The 21,279-nt window shown below is 36.5% G+C and overlaps 2 protein-coding genes and 1 pseudogene across 3 annotated transcripts; 1 reads left to right on the top strand and 2 right to left on the bottom strand.

Annotated features, from left to right (window-relative positions):
* Nucleotides 1-9,579: 9,579 nt before the first annotated feature.
* On the bottom strand, nt 9,580-18,211 carry LOC106349795 (annotated as a pseudogene).
* On the bottom strand, nt 13,435-15,058 carry LOC125592043 (putative nuclease HARBI1). The gene is made up of 3 exons (XM_048767042.1): nt 15,047-15,058; nt 14,547-14,945; nt 13,435-14,238 (listed from the first exon to the last, which is right to left on the bottom strand). The coding sequence occupies exons 1-3, from the start codon at nt 15,056-15,058 to the stop codon at nt 13,435-13,437; spliced, it is 1,215 nt and encodes a 404-aa protein (XP_048622999.1).
* Nucleotides 18,212-18,954: 743 nt separating the features above from the next.
* Nucleotides 18,955-20,882, top strand: LOC111198291. 2 transcript variants are annotated; one of them, XM_022700671.2, is made up of 3 exons: nt 18,955-20,030; nt 20,192-20,417; nt 20,520-20,882. In XM_022700671.2, the coding sequence occupies exons 1-3, from the start codon at nt 20,028-20,030 to the stop codon at nt 20,768-20,770; spliced, it is 480 nt and encodes a 159-aa protein (XP_022556392.1). In that variant the 5' UTR covers nt 18,955-20,027; the 3' UTR covers nt 20,771-20,882. The 2 variants fall into 2 exon arrangements, 1 of the variants encoding a protein (XP_022556392.1); XR_002657633.2 differs by lacking the exon at nt 18,955-20,030 and having other exon boundaries at nt 20,042-20,440.
* Nucleotides 20,883-21,279: the final 397 nt, after the last annotated feature.

The raw sequence follows: 21,279 nt of genomic DNA, 5'->3' as shown, positions 1-21,279 counted from the left end.
TTCTAAATCACTATCTCAAATCTACAATATTTATTAACAAAATGATAACTTTCAAAAAATAGAATAACAATAGTTTATGTTGGTTGATAGATAGCAGGTGTTAGAAAATGATAACTTTCCAAAATAGCAGGTGTTGAGATTAAACATTGATGCTCCTTTGCCCAAAAAAATGATAACTTTCCAAAATAGCAGGTGTTGGAATATTTATTTAAAAATTATAGTCTATTTATCAAAAAATTTAAAAGCGTATTAATCTATCTACATAAACTCTTGTTATCTTAATTTTTAAATCAAAATCCAAAATCTACAATATTTCTCTACAAAATGATCACTATCCAATATAGAAGGTTTTGAAAAATTTATTTTAAAATTATAACCTTGATCAAAATTCTAAAAACATACCCATTTAATAACAAGTAGATCAATAATGTTTAACTAAGGGTATGTGTGGTTTACTTTATTCCCTAACGGCTTTTGAAGAGGTATGTTTGTTTAATTTTTTCTTGATTTTTTTTATTATTTGTTATTCTATCATTTTTCTCTTATTTACTCCATCATTTCCCTCTTAGTTACTCTAATTAGTTTACTCCCATTTACTATGGTTTACCAATCACACTCTAAGTGAGTAGCACTCGGTGATCTAACTCAGAAGTCAGAACTAAACTTTCTTTGTCTTATTAGATGCGCGTCACTCTTCCGGTGAAAGTCACGCTCTAAATGTTAACCGATACTTAAACCCAAGCATAAACCAGATTTTGATTTTTCCCACCATCAAAAGTAAGGAAAACGGTTTATTGATGCCAAACTCGGGTTTGCAAGAAAATATATACCTCAACTTTTAATGTAAGTCAAAACAAACATACCCTAATCAAAAATTTAAAATTCATGCCTGAACTATAGGTCGATAAAAAAATACATACCCCAACTCTTATTGCATGTCAAAACATACTTTAACTAATCAAAATTTTGAAATTTATACCTAGTCTTTAGAAGTCAACGCTAATTTCAATCTATAATATTATTTGCGAAATAATTTTATAGCAACGGAGCTCTCACGTTAAAAAACAGAGTGGCTAAAGTTTATGTTATACTTAATGAATATTTATATATATATTCTATTATATAATAAAACAAATTTTATGTTAAAAATCTTATATATTTTTAAAAAATTATGATGATTCTTATATATTGTGTTGTTATCTTAAAATAATAGTTTACTATTATAAAAGTAAAAAAAAATTAAGAGACACAATTTTTTGCAATATTATATTTTCTTAAAAAAATATAGGATAATTCTTATATATTTTGTTGTTATCTTAAAATAATATTTTACTATTTTGAAAGTTAAAATTTTAGATAAAAATAATATCTAAGTAAATATTAATGGAGCAATATATTTGTATAAGGATATTTTGTAAGAAGTGATTTTAAGATATATTTGTATAAGTAAATATTATAAGTAAATAATATTCAGTCAATATTATAAGTACGTAATATTTACATCACGATAACAACACAATATATAAGAATTATCTTATTTTTTAAAATATAATATTGTAAAAAATCACTTCTTTTATTTTTTTTTTACTTTTATAATAGTAAAATAACAACATAATATATAAGAATCATCATAATTATTTAAAAAATATATATAAGATATTTAACATAAAATTCATTTTATTTAAGAATTCATTAAGGGTAACATAGAATTTAGCCACTCTAATTTTTAACGTAAGAACTCTGTTGCGAAAAATTACTTCGCAAATAAAATTTATTTTATTATATAATAGAATATATATATAAATTTATTAGGGGTAACATAGACTTTAGCCACTCTAATTTTTAACGTGAGAGTTCTGTTGCGAAAATTTACTTCGCAAATAATAGTATATATTGAAATTAGCGTTGACTTCTAAAGACTATACATAAATTTCAAATTTTTGATTAGTTAAAGTATGTTTTGGCATGCAATAAGAGTTGGAATATGTATTTTTTATCGATCCATAGTTCATGCATAGATTTTAAATTTTTGATTAGTATATGTATGTTTTGACTTACAGTAAAAATTGAGGTATGCATTTTCTCATCAATCCGTAATTCGGGCTTGAATAAACCGTTTTCAGTAACTAAGTACGTACGCAAGCAGTGGAGTAAGCAACGACAATAGATTAAAAAAAGACCAATAACCCATATGATGATACTATAATAATACAAACGAATAAAGAAGTAGAGTAGCTGAATCAAAATTGTTCGCCATTATATAATTTCTGATTTTTTTAAATGGCAAGCAAAATGCGTTTGAAATTCAGCTAATTAATACCCCTATAAATGAACTATTGTAATTAGCTGAATTTCAAACGCATTTTGCTTGCCGTTTAAAAAAATCAGAAATTATATAATGGGGAACAATTTTGAGAAACCCAAATTCTTTAATATAATCATCATTGACTAGCCTTATGGTTCAAGACCATTGATAATAGTTAAGATTCGTCGTTAAGAGCTTGATTGGTTCTGTGAGAAATTCCTTCATGAAATTAGGTCTTGTGTTCAGACCTAAGTCATCTCTTTTTGCTTACTGAACCGGGGAGCTGGACGTTCTGTTCTGGTAAGTAGTACATTGAGTCTGTGTGAGTTTCTTATGGTTATAACACCTTAGTGTTGAATTTTCTATGTTCATCATAACATATTACTTTTAGTTTTACCCTTTGTATCTCAGCTCCACCACTGAAATTAGCTGACCTGCCTGGACTGGACCAGTGATATTGTGGATGATTCGATGGTGTGCCCTGGACTTACTTGGTGTATTTTTAATGACAACCATGAAGCATAGGATTTCAACAGTATCATAGATTCATTCATGTTTGTCCTTAACTCTTTATTGAATCACTTTGTTTGCTGGATCTCTGTGCAAGATTGCTCAATATCCTCAGCACAATTATGCCTAGTGTTGGTCATAGTCCCTGCTAGCCAGGCATCTGAAATTTCATCATCCCGAGCCCTGAAGATTGCAAAGGAGTATGATCCAGAGAGTGAGTACATCAGTCTTTTCGATCTGGTTTTCTTATATTGATATTATACTTGTTGACATAGTTTCTGCCTCTGCAAAAGCTACACCTGGACTCGGAAAATATCCTCCTTTCAAACGAGAGGTATTTGTGGTGTGCTTTATTCAGTAACATGTTATCTATTTCGATGATAGCTACTCGTTCCTAACTAATAATCAGTAGTAATATATTCAACTGACTTCTTATTCTTCTTGACATGCCATCTTTATGATTTTTTTTTTTCCTGTGAGCTAATACCTATAAGTCTTTAACGGCAAAGCTACCATACTTTCTGATGGTAGATTATATAGTTGTTAACATAGTTGGCTGGCTGTTTCGGGTCACTTCAATATACGTCTTTAGAATCTCTAGGCTGCAGTTTTGTATCGAAATCTCATATTTCTGAAGGTGCACATTTGTTGAGCAACTCCAAATTTTAAAAAATTTACAAGCTTATTGTAGTGGAAAATGCTTCTTATGGTTTTACAACCTACAGGAAAGAACATGATTAGAAATTCTGATACCTGCATGTATATCAGGCTTCTAGTCCTAGTCAGATGGGCCATTAGCTGGTGGTAGCATGAAATCAATGAAACACAAACCTAGTCCACAAGATAAAGAGACGCCGGAGGTCTCTGGTCTGAAAACTGCTGGACCTGAGGGAGAGATAACAGCAGGTTGGTATCCTAATATACGTCTAAGTCTAAAAAAACCATTCTTCCCCTATCCGTTTTCCTTGCGTTGCATGATTTAATTGCTGCAAAGCTTCTCTAGTCCAAGTGCATGATTTCTTTGTGTCTTTTTCGTCTTTATCACTTAAGCCTTTGATAAAACCAACTTCCAAGGTCGATAAAAAAAATTAATTACTCTTTCATGTAGGCTACTGGATGAAGAAATGTGCAAATAACAAATAGATGTAGGCGATGGTTTGTTCTTAATGAAAAAACTGGGAAGGTTAGTTCTTAGAGTTTAGATCATTCCGGCGTTAATGGAAATATCTGCAAAAGAGGAAGCATTGTAGTCACTCACTGCCTTAACCAAAAAGCAAGAAGAAAGAAACTTCCGCGGCACTATAACTTTGGAGGTATCATTCTCTTCTCATGCTTTCTTTACTCCTGTCAACGGTGAACTAATAATATTGTTTCCCAATACTGGTTCTTCATGAAAAAAGTGACAATTACTTCTGTTGAAGCTCATGCTACAAATTTGTATACCATTGTTATCATCGATGAGAAAGTGTGAATGCTCTATAAATATCATTTTTCTTTCCATGTTATCCTAATATTAGTTACTCATCAACTTTGTTATCCCTGATAGTGGTTACTTATGATTTTATCTTGTTTTTTATTTCAGGATAAGATGGCTAAGAAACCCGTCGATCCAGAAAAGGAACTCTGGTGGATATCGCAAAAAGTGCGGGGTTGCGTTGAAGCTATCTTTCATAGTCTTGCAGCCTGTTAGAGAGAGAGAGAATAGTCTTATTTATTTGATTGATTTGCTTATAAGAATATCCCATATATATAGTGGTTACAAGTATGGTAAATGGTAGATGAGATATGATAAACTAATAATCCATTGTTTTGAGACATTAACCAACCATGCATGTTTGTCCCTTGTAGTGGTATTTCCATTGTCTTGAGACCTTAACTCACCATCTTGTTTCTTATTGCTTCATTTTTACACTCTCCCTCAAGCTTGACCATAAGAACTGGTCAAGCTTGGAAACCATGAAGCATTCCTTCATTAAAACCTTTAGCTTGGAAAAACCTCATGGGATAAAAACTAAGCCAAGGAAAAAAAGTAGAACACTTCATGACTAAGAGGATCAGTGTGATGAAAAATCTACGAGTCCTAACTTGGAATGTATGAACTCGCAAACCTTGGTGCTTGCAGTCTTGGTGAAGATGTCAGCTAGTTGATCCTCACTTCTTGTGTAGCAGGGTAAGATGATCATTTGTTCCACTGCTTGTCTAACTTTATGACAATCCACCTCAATGTGTTTAGTCCTCTCATGAAACACATTGTTGGAGACTATGTGTATTGCCGCTTGATTATCACAATGCATGGTGATTGGAGTTGATGTCTCTATACCAAAGTCTTGAAGTAGGTTTTTGATCCAAATCAACTCACTAGTGAGCTTCCTCATTGCCATATATTCAGCTTCAGCACTTGAGCATGACACTATCTTTTGTTTCATGCTCTTCCAAGTGACAAGATTGCCTCCAATGAATGTACAATAACCGGTAGTGGATCTCCTATCCACTCTGTCTCCTGCCCAATCAGCATCACAATACCCAACTATCTCTGTATTTTTGTTGCATCCCATCCACACTCCTTGCCCTGCGCCTCTCTTAGGTATCTTAGAATCATTTCAATCATGTTCCAATGGTGTATCTTGGGAGCTTGCATATTCTGGCTTACTTGGTTAACTACAAAGCATACATCAGGCCTGGTGATGGTGAGGCATATCAGCTTTCCTACCATTCTTCTATAGTGTTTAACGTCAGCATAAGACTTATCTTCAATCTCCCCCTCACGCAATACCTTATACCCATCTTCTAGTGGAGTCTTGGCTACTCTCGCTCCAAGCTTTACTGTCTCATTCAAAAGATCAAGTGTGTACTTCCTTTGAGATAAGAAAAGCACCTCTTTAGAGCGGCATATTTCTATCCCTAGAAAGTACTTTAGCTCACCCAAATCTTTAATATCAAAAGTAGACTTAAGAAATACTTTGGTTGAGATAATACCTTCCTTGTCACTTCCTGTGATGATAATATCATCAATTAAATAAGTATCACCACAATTCCTTGCTTGCTTGTGAGTGTGAAGAGTGTATTATCAGCTTCTGATTTTACAAACCCTCTTCCATTGAGAGTTGTACTCAGTTTGTGGTACCAAGCCCTTGGTGACTGTTTTAATCCATAGATTGCTTTCTTCAACCTTAGGACATTCCCTGGCTTGACCATGTTTTCCATACCCGGAGGTGGCCTCATGTAAACCTCATCCTCCAGCTCTCCTTGAAGAAAAGCATTCTTGACATCCATCTGCCATAAATCCCATTCCAAGTTCACTGCCAATGAGAGTAGAATCCTTATGGTGTGGAGTTTAGCTACTGGTGCAAATGTATCCAGATAGTCTTCTCCATAGACTTGGGTGTATCCTCTTGCAACTAGCCTTGTTTTCTTTCTTTCTGGTTTCCCATTGGCAAGGTACTTGATGGTGAAGAGTAGACGGCTTGTAACAGCTTTCTTTCCTTTGGGGAGCTCAGTTTCATACCAAGTATCATTCTTGATCATGGCACCAACTTCATCCCCAACTGAATCTCTCCATTCTTCATGCTTCATGGCTTCTTCATAAGTCTTTGGTACATACTCTTGATCCAGGTTGCTGATGAAGACTACATGCTCTTCAGATAGTCTCGCAAAAGAACATGTTGCTTGGATAGGATGAGCTACTGCATTGTTGTTGAAGTATACTTTGGTGTCCATCCACTGAGATGGTTTCTTCACCCTTGTACTCCTCCTTAATGGTTGAACTTCTTGTTGCATTCCATCTTGATCATTAACAACTTCTTCTTGGATAGCTTCTTCTTGGATAGCTTTCTCGTGGATGGCTTCGTCATGGATAGATTCTTCATGGATAGCTTCCTCATGGATGATAGCTTCCTCATGGATGATAGCTTCTTCATGGATTTGCAAATTAGGTTGATTTCCCCCCTCATGATCAGGATAGACTGCTTCTTCAACTGATGCAACTTTATCCACAACTGGAGGTATAGGTGAAGTGCTCGGTACGCCACTTGTTTGAGGCTGGCTGATGCCTAGGTTTTCCAGAATGATTCTCAAGTTGTTTGCCCTATCTGAAGATCCTTGTGAGAGATCCTGAAGGCTGTCCCAATTCTTCTCATCATAGTATCCCTTTGATTCCACAAACTTAACCCCTTCTGCGCATGAGAATATCCTATGAACATGCATTTGCACTCTTGGCTTCAAGCTTGTTTCTCTGTTCCCCTGGTATCAAGACATAGCACACACACCCAAAAACACGCAAGTGATCAATTGGAGGTTTTATTTTGTTTAATACCTGAAAGGGAGAGATATCTTGGAGGACTTTGGTGGGGATCCTGTTGATCAAATAACATGCTGAGACCACAGCGTCTCCCCAGAACCTCTTTGGAACATTGGTATGGAACATCATGCTCCTTGCAACCTCCATAAGATGGTGATTCTTCCTTTCAGCAACCACATTCTATTGTGGTGTGTATGGGCAACTTGTTTGATGGATTATGCCATGTTTTGCTAAGTGATGTTTGAAAGCAGTGCTTGTGTATTCCCCGCCATTATCAGACCTAAAAATGTTGATTTTGGAATTGAAATGGTTAGATACATAGTTTTGGAAGTTAATAAAAGCTTCTAAAACTCTATCTTTAGTTTGAATCAAGGTGATCCATGTATATTTTGATTTTTCATCTATGAATGTAACAAAATATTTATGGTTCTCCCTAGACACACAAGGTGCTGTTCAAACATCAGAGTGCACAAGATCAAAGCAATTTTCATAAATAGTCTTAGAATTAGGAAAAACAGATCTCTGATGTTTACCAAGAATACAAGCCTCACAACTTCCATTCTTTAAAGATAGATTAGGTAACATCAATCCTAATGCACGTGAATGAGGATGACCTAATCTAGCATGCCATAAAACATCACTAGCTAACACAGAAGCAGAATTGAAAGCACAAGATAAATCTGAAAGCTTGGTGTTTTCAAGCAAGTAAAGCTCTCCCTTACTCACACCCTTTCCCAGCATCTTCCTGGTCTTAATATCCTGAAAGCACACATCATTAGGACTGAAAATAACATTGCAATTTAAATCATTGGTTGCTCTCTTGACACATAATAAGCTGGATGTGAAAGTAGGCATATAAAAAGCTTGAGACTCCTTATCAAACAGTTTCAAGTTTCCTACTCCTTCAATTAGAATTCTATCACCATTAGCAATCACTACACTCCCTAGAGCAGGTTTAACATCACTAATCAGTCTAGCATCCCTAATCATATGATGAGAAGCTCTAGAATCAATGATCAAAGGTCTAGTAGTATGTGAAGCACTGTGAATAGAATTTAAAGCATTGACACTGATGTTACCAGAGTTTGCATTGATAGCCTTGATAAGCGCTTCAATGTCTGACTTGCGGATGAAGGCATCATCAGGGGATGGCTGAGACATGGCATGGGATGTGGATCCACCAGTGTGGGTGGTTGAGATCATAACTCTTCCATCTTCTCCTATGCGCATGGAGCCTGGTACTGTGGTTTCATGAGCTCTTGCTTCATGTGCTTTGGCCTGGTTGTATCTGTTGGTTGAAGCAGATCTGAGGTGAGGATGGAGAATCCAACAATTGGTTTTGAAGTGGCCTAGATTCTTGCAGTGCTCACAAGTCACAGACTTGTCTCTTCCTCTTCTTGGTTTGAAGTGTGCTTTGTTGACTGAAGCACTCTCCATTTTCTCGGCTTTGTTTGCCATAGACAGCCCCCTTTTCCACCAAAGAGACCATCTGAGCCTAGCTCCTTCTGAAGTTGAGCACACACATCATCATAGCTTGGAAGCTCTTTAGCTCTCAATATGTGTTTAAGTACATCATTGAAGCTTGGGTTGAGTGTGAGAAGCAATCCAAAGACCTTGTCTTGCTCACGCCTCTCTTCTAGTGTACTAGGATCAATGGTACTTGGTCTCAGCATCTCAAGTTCATACCACAGCTGGCTGTACTTCCCAAGGTGCTTGGTGAAGTCCATCTCCTCTTGCTGCAAGTTGTTGATTGCCCTCTTAACCTCAAATATTCTAGTGAGGTTTGAAGTGTTGTCATATACCTTGTATAAGGTATCCCATAGCTTCTTTGCAGTCTCACAGTGTGAGTAAGACTCCATGATAGGATTATCAAGTGAGCCTTGCAAGATAGACAACACCATGAGATCCTCCTGACCCCATTTGCCTTCATCTACCACTACAACCTCCTTGCCATCTTCTCCTTGGGTGATTTGTCTTGGGGCCTCACTTGTGGTGATGTGCTCCCATAGACCTCTTCCTCCAAGAGCTGTCCTGGTCAATCTCGACCAGGTAATGTAGTTAGGACCCTTCAGGGTGACTGGAATTCTCACAAGCTTGTGCTGCTCCATCTTTGCTTGCTATTGTCCAGCGGAAAAAAAAAAATCGCCAAAAAGAAATTTGAATTTCTGAGGCTAGACAAGATAGAGAACAAAGGAAGCCAAGATATGTTTCTATTACCCACTGGGTAAAAGAAAACGAAAGAGATTTTGAAAAAAGTAAACCAAATAAGTGAAAGAGTAAGATGAGTAGAGTAGATTTGCGGAAGCAGTTTGGTGTTCAAGAGCTTTGTGGCTCTGATACCATGTTAGAAATTAAAGAACATAGTGAAGAACGAGAGAGAGAGAGAGAGAGAGAGAGAGATAGAGAGAGAGAGAGAGAGAGAGAGAGAGATAGAGAGAGAGAGAGAGAGAGAGAGAGAGAGAGAGAGAGAGAGTAAAGAAGGATAATCTTATTCACTTGATTGATTTGCTTATGAGAACATCTCATATATATAGTGGTTACAAGTATGGTAAATGGTAGATGAGATATGATAAACTAATAATCCATTGTTTTGAGACCTTAACCCACCATGCATGCTTGTCCCTTGTAGTGGCATCTCCATTGTCTTGAGACATTAACCAACCATGCATGTTTGTCCCTTGTAGTGATATCTCCATTGTCTTGAGAACTTAATCCACCATATTGTTTCTTATTGCTTCATTTTTACACAGCCAATGTTCCCAAGGTGGACTTTGCTTGATCTATGGCTCCAAGCTACCTTGTCCATCTCTTTTTAAAAGAAGCTGATTAACAAAATTGCCAGTGATTATGTGAAATTCTCTGTACCAATGCAAGTGTTCAAAAGTTTATGCCCTTTGGCGTATGTGTACTGTTATGAAGAGAGTCGGTCCTAGTTTTGCTTATCTTGAGCGAGTTAGGCAACACATAGCGAGTACTCAGGATCTGTGGATTTCATAGTTTGGCCCAAAAAAAGTTCTGTTAACAATCAATGTGGTTATTCTAGGTCGGACAAGAATTAAAGAACTACGAATTTACACAATAATACTTGCTTGATACTAGGTCATGGATACATTGAAATGGAACATAACATGCATAACCTATTAAACCAGTTTCATGCTTCCACTAACCGATAAGATTTTATTGCTCCAGCTAATCTTGCAATTTACCATCTCCAACAATGAGGACCTAAATAACCTTTGCCTTCAAGTTCAAGCCTGCCGCTTGGGAAAGAGTTTTCTCGCGAATTCAGCGAGCTTTGCAGTGTCGGGCATAAGAGGCTTCACAGCAGGGTCATTACAGAACCGCTCTGCCCATTTGAACAGAGAAGGTGTCTTGGTCTCGTCAAGAAGTTTATGATTGGCGTCTAACTCCACGACTCTCCACCAACCCAAGAAGCTCCCCAGAGCAATGTCTAGGTAACCAATATGGTCCCGTTGAAGAACGGCTTCCCATTGCTGCAATCGATGAACGCTTTCTCCAAATGGTCAGTTCTTTCTTCGACTTCAGCTATGGCTGTTTTCTTCTCTTCTTCTCCTTGAGCTGTTAGGATACTTCTCAGAGCAATAAACCACTTCCCATTCATATCAAATTAAGACAGAACATGAAAGTTTTAAGATTAAGCTCATGTATATTGTAAGAATTTTACCAAAAAAAATATGTTGTAGGAAAGGAGTTAGTTGAAACAGAACAGGTCCAACTTCCTCCGGTTTAAGCTTAGTTGCATTGTAGGGGTGTTCAATCCGGATATCGGTTCGGTTTCGGTTCGGTTTTTTCGGTTTTTCAGTATTTCGGTTAGTAAAATATAACTACCATTCTAAATCCATATTTACTTCGGTTCGGTTCGGTTTATATACCGTCGGTTTTCGGTTTATTCGGTTTTATACCAAAACATAATTATTTAGTATGAGATCATATTATATAAATTTTAGAGTCATATTATCATCGCAGTCATTTATTAAAAAAGTATTATATTTTCAAATAAAAGAACAAAAAATAAAAATGCTTATATCTTCAGATGAAATAATCAAATCTAGAATTAAAATCAAAGCTCAAAATTTTGAAAATAAAAATAAAAAACAAAAGAGAAGTATAAAAGAAAAGTTTTTCCACTCTTCCATTTTAGTGTTTATCAAAGTCATGCTTCTTCGAGTGAAACTCTGTTCGTTTATAAATAAGAAAAAAGTTATGAAGAATGTTTTCTAGTTAATATCCATCAAATTTATAACTTTCACTTCAATTTAATCAATGCTAAAAGAAAGCAAAATGATTAAAAGTAAAAGACTAAGAAAATAAGAAGCCTCAGTTGCGATGAATTGTTATTTAATAATATTGTAAGCGTTTTTCAAATTAGGATTCTTTATTACTATAAAAATTATGGTAATAATTATTAACAAAAGAATAACTTTTATAACAAATAGATTTTCATGTGACGTTATAAAATATGTACATATTTACATGTTTCTACTTTTGACCGGTTTTGTTCAGTTTATTCGGTTTAATCGGTTATAAACCAAACCATATCCAAATCCTACGGTTTTTATAAAATCACGTACATTCGGTTTATATGGTATATACCAAAACTACGCCATATTATCTATTTCGGTTCGGTTCGGTTCGGTACAGTTCGGTTTTACCGTATTGGACAGACCTAATTGTATTCGTGACAGAATGTTAACCGGATTAAACCAAGATCAAGCATAAAAAAACCGCTAGGTATTGGGGACATGATACTATAATCATTAACAATTTAACATGATGCATATTGTATTTGTAACTGAATAAACACTAGGACTGACTGTAATATACACTCCACAAGATCAGTTGAAGAGCTAGAAACTAACCTTATCATCGACGTAGGCGGCCCAGAACCGAGCGATGGCTCTGTCGTAGGGCTGAGAAGGGAGAATAGACGATCCATATGAGCTCCAAGCCTCGTCGATGTACTGAACGATGATGTTGGACTCACACACACAGGTTTGTCAGCGTGTAGCAGAACGGGCATCTTCTTGTGAACCGGGTTCGATTTGACGAGCAATTCGCTCTTAGTACCGTATGTCTCCTGGAGAAACTCGTAGCTAATAGATTTGAGGTTGAGAGCTATCCTCGCCCTCATGACGAAGACACTAGCCCATGAGCCAATCAGCTTTACGTCGCCGGTCACCATTATATCGCGGAAATTAAGAACCGAGAAGAAGAACTCGATGTGTAATTGTTTTTGTGAGAGAGAATGTTATGGTTTTTTTTTTCTTGCCATCTGATATTTTATTAAACAAAGATTTTTACAAAAACGTAAAACCCAAACAAAAAACAAATAAACCCAACACCATAACCTAAAGAACTAAGGTCCAACGAACGGCCCACATACTAAACACGTCATAGGAAGAAACGGTGGCAACGTGTTAACCGCTCGAAGAGAGGGACACGTGTTTGGAAGCTGCCTCCACCGTCTTCACCGACTGAAATTCGTCGCCGGAGACAGTACCACGATCACAGTTAACAGAGCCCACGAGTTTCAGGGCATAGACCCTCATCGCATAATCATTTCACCAATGGAGAACCTCAATCAACCAGGATCAAGAACTCATCCATCACCACGCCTCACACACACAGAAGCTTTACCCAGATCTGAATCATGCAAATTCACCACCAGAACCACCGGGAATTCAACCACGACCACCGAAAAAGCCACCTCCAACGATTGTATTGAAAGTTTTAGGCTTCATCAGCTACAACACACACCTTGAGCTTTGGAGAGCATCAGGCCCGGTTTGTTTCTTCATTTACATGAATCCATTCAGCTGATCCATTTATGTGCTCCATCTAAATGATCCATTCAAATTTTTGGTCATGTTTGTTTCTCCATTTGGATGAGTCATTTGAATGAACCATTTGAATGAATTTTATGTTTGTTTCTCTATTTAGATGAATCATTCAAATTAGTTTAATAACCAAATTACATATATACCCATGTTTTGATTTAATCATATATTTGATATCAACTTTAACTACAGAAAATTTTATTATTCATTCTAAATATATTTACACTGAAATTATTTTAAAATTAGCATTTTGACATTTATAAATTTTTATTTCATATAAATTTCATATAACTTTATTTATAAAATAGACTCAAATTTTAATAATTTTTTAATAAACTTTCAAACAACTCTAAGTAGATATTCAAATTTTAATAAACTTTTAAACAGTTCAAAGTAGAAATTCAAATAAAGTAGATATTCAAATGCCAACAATAATGTTTATAAAACTGAAATTTAAAAAATGTCTAGTATGGAAGTCTAGTTCCTCTTGTCATCTCCATAGTAATACAATGACGCACACACTCCATCAGTCTATCACCCTGCGGAATGTATCCAACATGCTCTTCTTGATCATCACCATGCTGTTCATATGATTCCACTCCTCCCCAATAAGAAAAATCAGTATCTCCATGTTGTGAATCTCGAATAAAGTTGTGGAGGGCCATGGTTGATGTCACAATCTTTATCCATTTCTTCAACTCATACTTGGGATGCTTTCTGTCTAAAACTCTCCACTTGGCTTTCCAAACACCAAAAGTCCTCTCAATCATTGATCTTAAACCGGAGTGCTTGCGGTTGAACAATTCCCTAGTGTTTGATGGTGGACCTCCTCTGTTGAACTGATCTATATGGTATCTAGTCTTGCGATGAGCACCTAAGTAACCAGTTCTGGTTGGGTAACCTGAGTCGACCAAGTAGTATTTTCCAGCTGGTGGATGAGGAAAAGAAGCTTCTTCAGTAGCACAGTATGGTAGCACCTTCGTGTCATGTGCTCTCCCGGGAACTCCAACATAAGCGTAGATGAACCTCATGTCAAAATTACAAATAGCCAGCACATTCATGGTTGGTTCACCTTTTCTACCTCTAAACGGCTCACTATTCCCAGATGGTGGACGGACAGCAATATGAGTTCCATCTAAAGCACCTATGCAGTTCTTAAAGTAAGGCCAATACTGTGGTTTACCTTCTAGAAAAGGACTAGCAATTGCAAACTCATTCCTAGTCGGTTTCACAATGTCTGATGCAAGCTTCAAGAGAGAAATTAATACCTGTAACAGAACATAATACCAACGTTAAAATGCAATTCTAGAACAAGGCGCTTACAACAACAAACACCATATTAATAAGAACAAGGCCACTATTCTCTTCTGATTACTGATGCGGAAGACTTTTCTCTAACACCTATAGGCAAACAAAAGCTAAAACGGATATCTTCTCCTACTGGTTTGCACTTGATAGATGCAATGAAACGATGAGATGATTCTCAAGAAACTTACAAAAAAAACAGAACGATCCAAGCTTGGACTAGAAACGAAAAGAGGGAAGCTATATCAATAATCCTTGTTTTAATTGTTACCTGTTCTAACTTCTTTTTCACAGTGTCAGTTGAATGCTGATAATGCTCTGATATAGCCCGTACAGTTGCGTCTTTTCCGACCGTCTCTAAGAACATTGCAACACTCTCCTCAACGTAAACATTGTGAGTCTCCTTTAACCCATACTTTTCTGATAGCACCTTACACAAACTCTTAAATGTTTCCTGGTTCATGCGTAGAATCTCATAGCATTGTACCTCAGACCCGTTCATAAAACGTTGCACACGTCGCCAACCTTCACCTCGGTTTGTCCTGACTAATTGCCTATCAGCATCAGCTTCTGTTGCTCCACCCATCTCCTCCAAAAGAGCACACATGTACTGATTCTCATCAAATAACAAATCTAACTCATCATCTTCAATTAAAAGTCTTAATATGCTCTGCAAATACACAAAGAATTTAGTAACAGATATTAGAATTTAGTAACATGTTTATACACAGATATTAGATATTAGAATTTAGTAACAGATATTAGACTTACGTTACTGTCCATCTCGACTTCCTCTACTTCACCAAACTGTATCCTCTACTTCACCAAACCTGAAATATCAAAATCAAATGGTTCACCAAAGGTCAGAACCATTGCACTCCAAACAAAAGCTCATACAAAACACAAACACAAACCAAAAGAACAGTAGAGTTTTGAACATAACAAACACAAACCAAAAGCTGATTCTCATAACAAACACAAACCAAAAGAACAGTAGAGTTTTACAATATCCATTTCCTGAACCACCACCACAAAAGAACACTAGAGTTCATACAAAACACAAACAGAAACACAAGCATAACATAGTCTTCAAGCATCTCTACTTTCACCAGTAGCATACTCCAAGTAGAGAACCTTATCCTCATCATCTTTATAGAACAAGAAGGTCTGACGATTGGTAGGGTCCTGCTTGAGATGATCGATGGCTGCCTTGTACAAAGGAGACCAGTGCCTGATAGCAGACAGTGAGTGTAAGGCTTCCATAGCTGTAAGTTGGCTGCAACTGAACTCAGGGTGGTTCCCTATCATCTTGTTCTTGTCAGAAAGACAATCTACTACAGCATGTCCTACTTGAGCAGCCCTTGATCTCTTCCTGTTAGCTTTTGCTCTACTGGATGAAGAGCCAGCAGTTCTTGATTCAGCTGGAGCACTGATATCTTGAGTAGGAGGAACTTGATCCACATCAGTGTCTTGAGTAGGAGGAACTTGATCCACATCATTATTGTCGCCTTGCTTATCCAAAGAGTCTTCGCCTTGCTGAGCAGTCCATCCTTCACCTCCACTTACATGAACCGCTCCAAACACATTCTCCAACAAGTTAACATTTGCTAGTTGATTCTCTTTAAGCTTTCTAGCTGATGGGAATTCCTAAAAACCACAACAACAGACATACATCACATGAGGAGACAGCAACAACAGAGACATCACTTAACATAAACAAGCAAGCAAAGATTGTACCTTAAAAAGTTGATCCCACCAGTCATCAGACATGTCTACGTACCCATTTGCATCATAGCCAAGTCCGGTCCTCTTGTTGATCAACCGTTTGAACCTTGCATACTGAGTTTTGCAAGTAGTGTGCTTGATCCCAAATTTTCTCCAAACGTGTCTTTCCCCATAAGCTTCATAAAACTTGTCGATAATGGACTGTCTCCCAACTTCATTAAGATTTCCTTTTCTTTCATTTCCTTTCAGCTTCTCTTCAACTCTCAGTTTGAGGTAGAACCGGGTTTGCTCATCAGTCCATGCCAGGGACTAACATTCAAATATTCAATACCAGAGACTAAACTAAACTAAGAGAACCATTCAAATATTCAATACCAGAGACTAAACTAAACTAAGAGAAGCATTCAAATATTCAATACCAGAGACTAAACTAAACTAAGAGAAGCATTCAACAAGCATACAAATATTTAAAATATACTCACATCAGTACCAGGGACAGCTGTCATTGCAATCCAAGTAAACTGCAAGAAACAACCTGCCATATAAAGAGTTTCCTCGTCAGTGTCAATGTTTCTTGAGCACATAAACACACAATCCTATGAAACAAGAACTAAATATATGTTTATAAATCCTAACGAACACTCCTCACAGCAAACCCACCAAGTTTATTAGAGCATAAAACACAATGTTGCTTTATGAAAACAAGCAGAACATATACCATAAAATAATTCACAAGCTATGAGATTTCACAAGCTACTAGTGAGATAAGCTAAGCTAACAAGAAACTTGAAGCATACTTATGTAATCAAACCAAGCAAACCCATCAGTATTTCAACACATTCTCAAGCATAAACCCATGAAAAATTCAAAAGGGAAATCAATACATAACATAAACAGAAGCAAACCCATAAATAAATCTGCCGTATAAAGCAACGAATCAGCTTCCTCAATACACCAATAATCGAGAGTCTATGTCTAGTTCAATCAAAAGCTTCGAAAGGATCTCTACACTATTTTGCGTTCCGATTTAGCGAATTGAGTAAGCTAGAAGTGCAGATCCTAAACCTGATTGGCGAAAATATCTGAATAATCGGGGCAATCGAAGATTTTAAGCAAAGTAAAGACGGATAAGAACCGTGGCTCGCGAAGATGAGTAGAGGAAGGCGTGACCGGCGGAGATGGCAGAAGTGGAGACGCCGCCGATGTGAAACGGCGGTGAAGCGAAGTAAACGAAGAAGAGAGATCCGTTGGAACGATGTTTGGAAAAAGAGAGAGAGAGAGAGAGAGAGAGAGAGAGAGTTTTTTCGAGGGCTAGCTCTCTGCTAATGCTTCTTGTAATCGAACATTTTCCTTTGGTACTAATATGATTTGCACATAATTAGGTTTGTAATATTTGAGTTTTTTCGAGGGCAAAATCGACATTTGGATATTTCGACTGAATCATCTCCATCTAACTGCTTTGTTTCGGTTCATTCAACTGAACCATCTCCATCCAACCTAATTTTCGAAAATCATTCAACTGATCCATTCGAATGAGTGATGTTTTTTGTGTACAAACGAACAACGCGCTCAGCTTCAGCCAAATGATTCAGTTGAATGAAGAAACGAACATGGCCTCAATCTATTAGAATCGAGATCTCATCCAAACTCATACTCTCTGTTTCGTAACAAACAACCTTCAATCAAGATCAAAACTCCAATCGAACTTCAACTGTCTGTCCGGCGAGGAGATCAATTGATGAAAGGATAGACAAAACGCCAATCTTGCGGAGCTTTGGTACCCGGGAAAACCCCTGGGGAGATCCATCAAACCGCCAAGAAGTACGCCGAAGCTGGATGATTCCGCCTTAAAGATCGCGAACCACCGGGGTCAAAGCCAGCTACACGTTGTCGAGGAGACCACGGTGTACCGGAGTCAATGTCACAAGCCAAGAAAGGAAAAGAAAGGAAACCACCACGACTAGGGATGTTAAAATGGTTTTGAAATCACATGTCTAGATGAGTTTTGAAAAAAAAACAAATATCATATCCATTTAGCTATTCGGGTTTTAAATGGATAATTTTTTTAAGACCAATTTATTAAATGGGTTATACCTAAAATTAATGAAGACCTTTTTAACTCATTTAACTTAATATAATTAATTAATTATTTTTTGTGAAAAAAATGTGATTGTGTGTTTTTGACGAAAAACTCGATTTTACGGTTTAGACGGAAACACACATTTTACGGTTTTGGCGGAAAAACTCGATTTTCGGTTTTGGCGGGAAAATTCATTTTACGGTTTTGGTGGGAAAACTCGTTTTCACGTTTTTGACGGGAAAATTCAGTTTACGGTTTTGGCGGAAAATTCATTTTTTTGGTTTTGGCAGAAAAACTCGTTTCACATTTTTGGCGGGAAAAATTAGTTTACGGTTTTGGCTGAAAAACTCGATTTTACGGTTTTGACGGAAAAACTCTATTTTGTGATTTTGGCCAAACGACTCGGTTTTACGGTTTTGGCAGAAAAACTCGATTTTCGTTTTTTGGAGGGAAAATTCGGTTTTACGGTTTTGGCAGGAAGACTCGATTTTGTGATTTTGGCTGGAAGACTCGATTTTACGGTTTTGGTGGGAAAACTCGGTTTTCGGTTTTGGCGGAAAAACTCGATTTTACGGTTTTGGCGGAAAACTCGATTTTACGGTTTTGGCGGAAAACCTCGATTTTCGATTTTGGCAAAAAAAACTCGATTTTGTGATTTTGGCGGAAAGACTCGGTTTTACGTTTTTGAAGGGAAAACTTGATTTTCAGTTTTGACGGGAAAACTTAGTTTTCAGTTTTAACGGGAAAACTTGATTTTTAGTTTTGATGGGAAAAATCGATTTTGTGATTTTGACGAGAAAATTTAATTTTACGGTTTTGGCGGAAAAACTCGATTTTGCATTTTCTGGCGGGAAAACTCGGTTTTATAGTTTTGGAGGGAAAATTCGGTTTTACGGTTGGCGGAAAAAATTGATTTTACTAGGATAATTTGATTTACGTTTATATAATAAAAATTAGTTAATTTTTTTATTTGTTTCATATAATTTCTGTTAAGAGAGCATAAAATTTTAAAAAATCTAATTAAATCAACAATAGTTTAAATAGGTCTAAATGAATTTAAATGGGTACATGTAAATTTCACGGATTTTAAATAGATACTCCTAATAGACCTATTTTTAAATGAGTCTAAACGGATATGGGTTCTAAATAGGGTGGGTTCTAAATGGGATGAGTCTAAATATGGTGGGTTGTACCATTTTAACATCTCCACGACTCTCTTTCTCTCATAAGAAACCGTAAGAGAGAAGGGAGAGAGTCTATGATTCCCTTTCTGATGTTTTAGAGAGAATGTTATGGTTTAGATGTATGAAAGCAAAGAGGGCATGTTTCAATTAGAGAGTGTTTGGTGATGGATACAAACGAGTGGTGAAAATTTGACGTGTGACATTATATTCATTGCGTGGCTGCAACTCAACCATTAAATCTTCTTGGAACCTTTTCCATGTGTTTTTATTGATTTCTACAAAATATCGAGTTAAAAAATGCAATAGATAAAGCAAACAAAATATATCTACAAGAATATATTAAACCCCATTTTGTTTAAATTATAATCATACAAGACTTTAACTCATTTTAGAAGAAACGCTAACTTAACAAACTCATGTTACATATAAATTTGGTAACACCACCCCAGGCTGGTTCATCCTACAAGTATTAGAACCTGAAAGACTAAAGTGCACCCGGAGATAGATTCTTCTACTGGGACTACTTGTTTTTTTTATCTCCTTGGAGATAATATTATCACGCATGTGTTTCATGAGCCAGATGTCTGTTTGAATCTTTTTGGTTCTTACTCTCTTCTTTTTGTTCGCATCTATTGTTGAGGGGAGAGTGTGCACCTTAGGGCATCATTATTGGTGTCTTTTAGGTTGAGGTCCTTAAGACCATCTCCAACGATGAGTTTAGGCTGAAGCTCTACAGCAAAATAAGGAAAAAAATAAATCAAAAATGGTATAATTACACAGAACTGCTGCTTAATTGAGAGGATGTAGAATCAGTAAAAATCCTATATGTGTCCTATTATTATTGGCTTATTCCTTTTTGCCTTCTTTCTTCCTTTTCGTCGATATTTTTTCTTTTGGTCTGAAATTTTTTTTGATCGATGTTGGTAGATTACGCCGGTCGTGTTTGTTTTCCGTGGTGTGGGAAGGGAGACATCTTGTAGATGGAACCGGGGCTGCTATCAAGGAGAACGCCATAAAAATCGCTATGTCGGAGATTTTCCTCTCGAGGAAGATCAATCACCCAACATCATTCGCCGGTCGTGTTTGTCGTTGAACCTAATGGAAACTCCGGTGAAACTCCGGCGGTGGAATCGCCGAGTGATATCTTCCAACGGTGTGTGTCAGAGGATTCTTCTTGTAATGAACCATAATCTACTCTAATATAGTTATTGAATCTTTATTCCGTGAAGCCGTTAATATTTGTATTGGTTCTAAGGTGGTTGGGAGAAGACCTGGAAAGCAGGAGCAACCCCATGGGACTTGCTGGACCAACTCCGATCAGTAAACATCTCGCTTAGACGGGTTCATAGCCTAAAGGCAGAGCTCTTGTTCCTGGCTGTGGAACGTATGTTCTTGGACAAGGACACAGCTTTCTTGAATATCTTATGTAGGCCTGGGCGTTCGGGTATCCGTTGGCATTCGGGTCAGGTTTTTCGGGTTTTCGGATTTTCGGGTTTACGCTTCTAGGTCCCATACTAAAATTTTATTAGTACGGGTCGGGTTCGGATAATAACACTTCGGGTTCGGTTCAAAATTGTATTACATCATAAAATCCATAAAGTAATCATATATCGTACGGATTCGGGTTATATCGGTTCGGTTCGGATATAACCAAAGTAAAAAACAAATTTTTTGAAGTAAAACATAAAGAAGAACATCTAAATTAAATAAAAATTAATCTATCGCATATAAAATTGATAAAATAACAATAAAATGTTAAATCAAGCATGAAAACAAACATCATTTGTAAACAATATGTATTGCCTTATAGAGAGAAGACTTTTTATTTCAATGAGCAAATTATAAAATACTTATTTATAACTAATTGTGTACTTAAAGCATTTATTATAATTTTAATATTTATTATTATATACAATATTATCACAAATATTGAATTTAATAATTGGAATACTTGTATTTATTTCAAAATATTTATATTGACTATTAATTTCGGATTTTTCGGGTTACTCGTTCGG

This window comes from Brassica napus, chromosome C8 (genome assembly GCF_020379485.1).
Source record: "Brassica napus cultivar Da-Ae chromosome C8, Da-Ae, whole genome shotgun sequence".
In the NCBI taxonomy this organism is placed as follows: domain Eukaryota; kingdom Viridiplantae; phylum Streptophyta; class Magnoliopsida; order Brassicales; family Brassicaceae; genus Brassica; species Brassica napus.
Note: the sequence above shows the minus strand (reverse complement) of the source record. Positions and strands in the feature narration are given on the sequence as shown.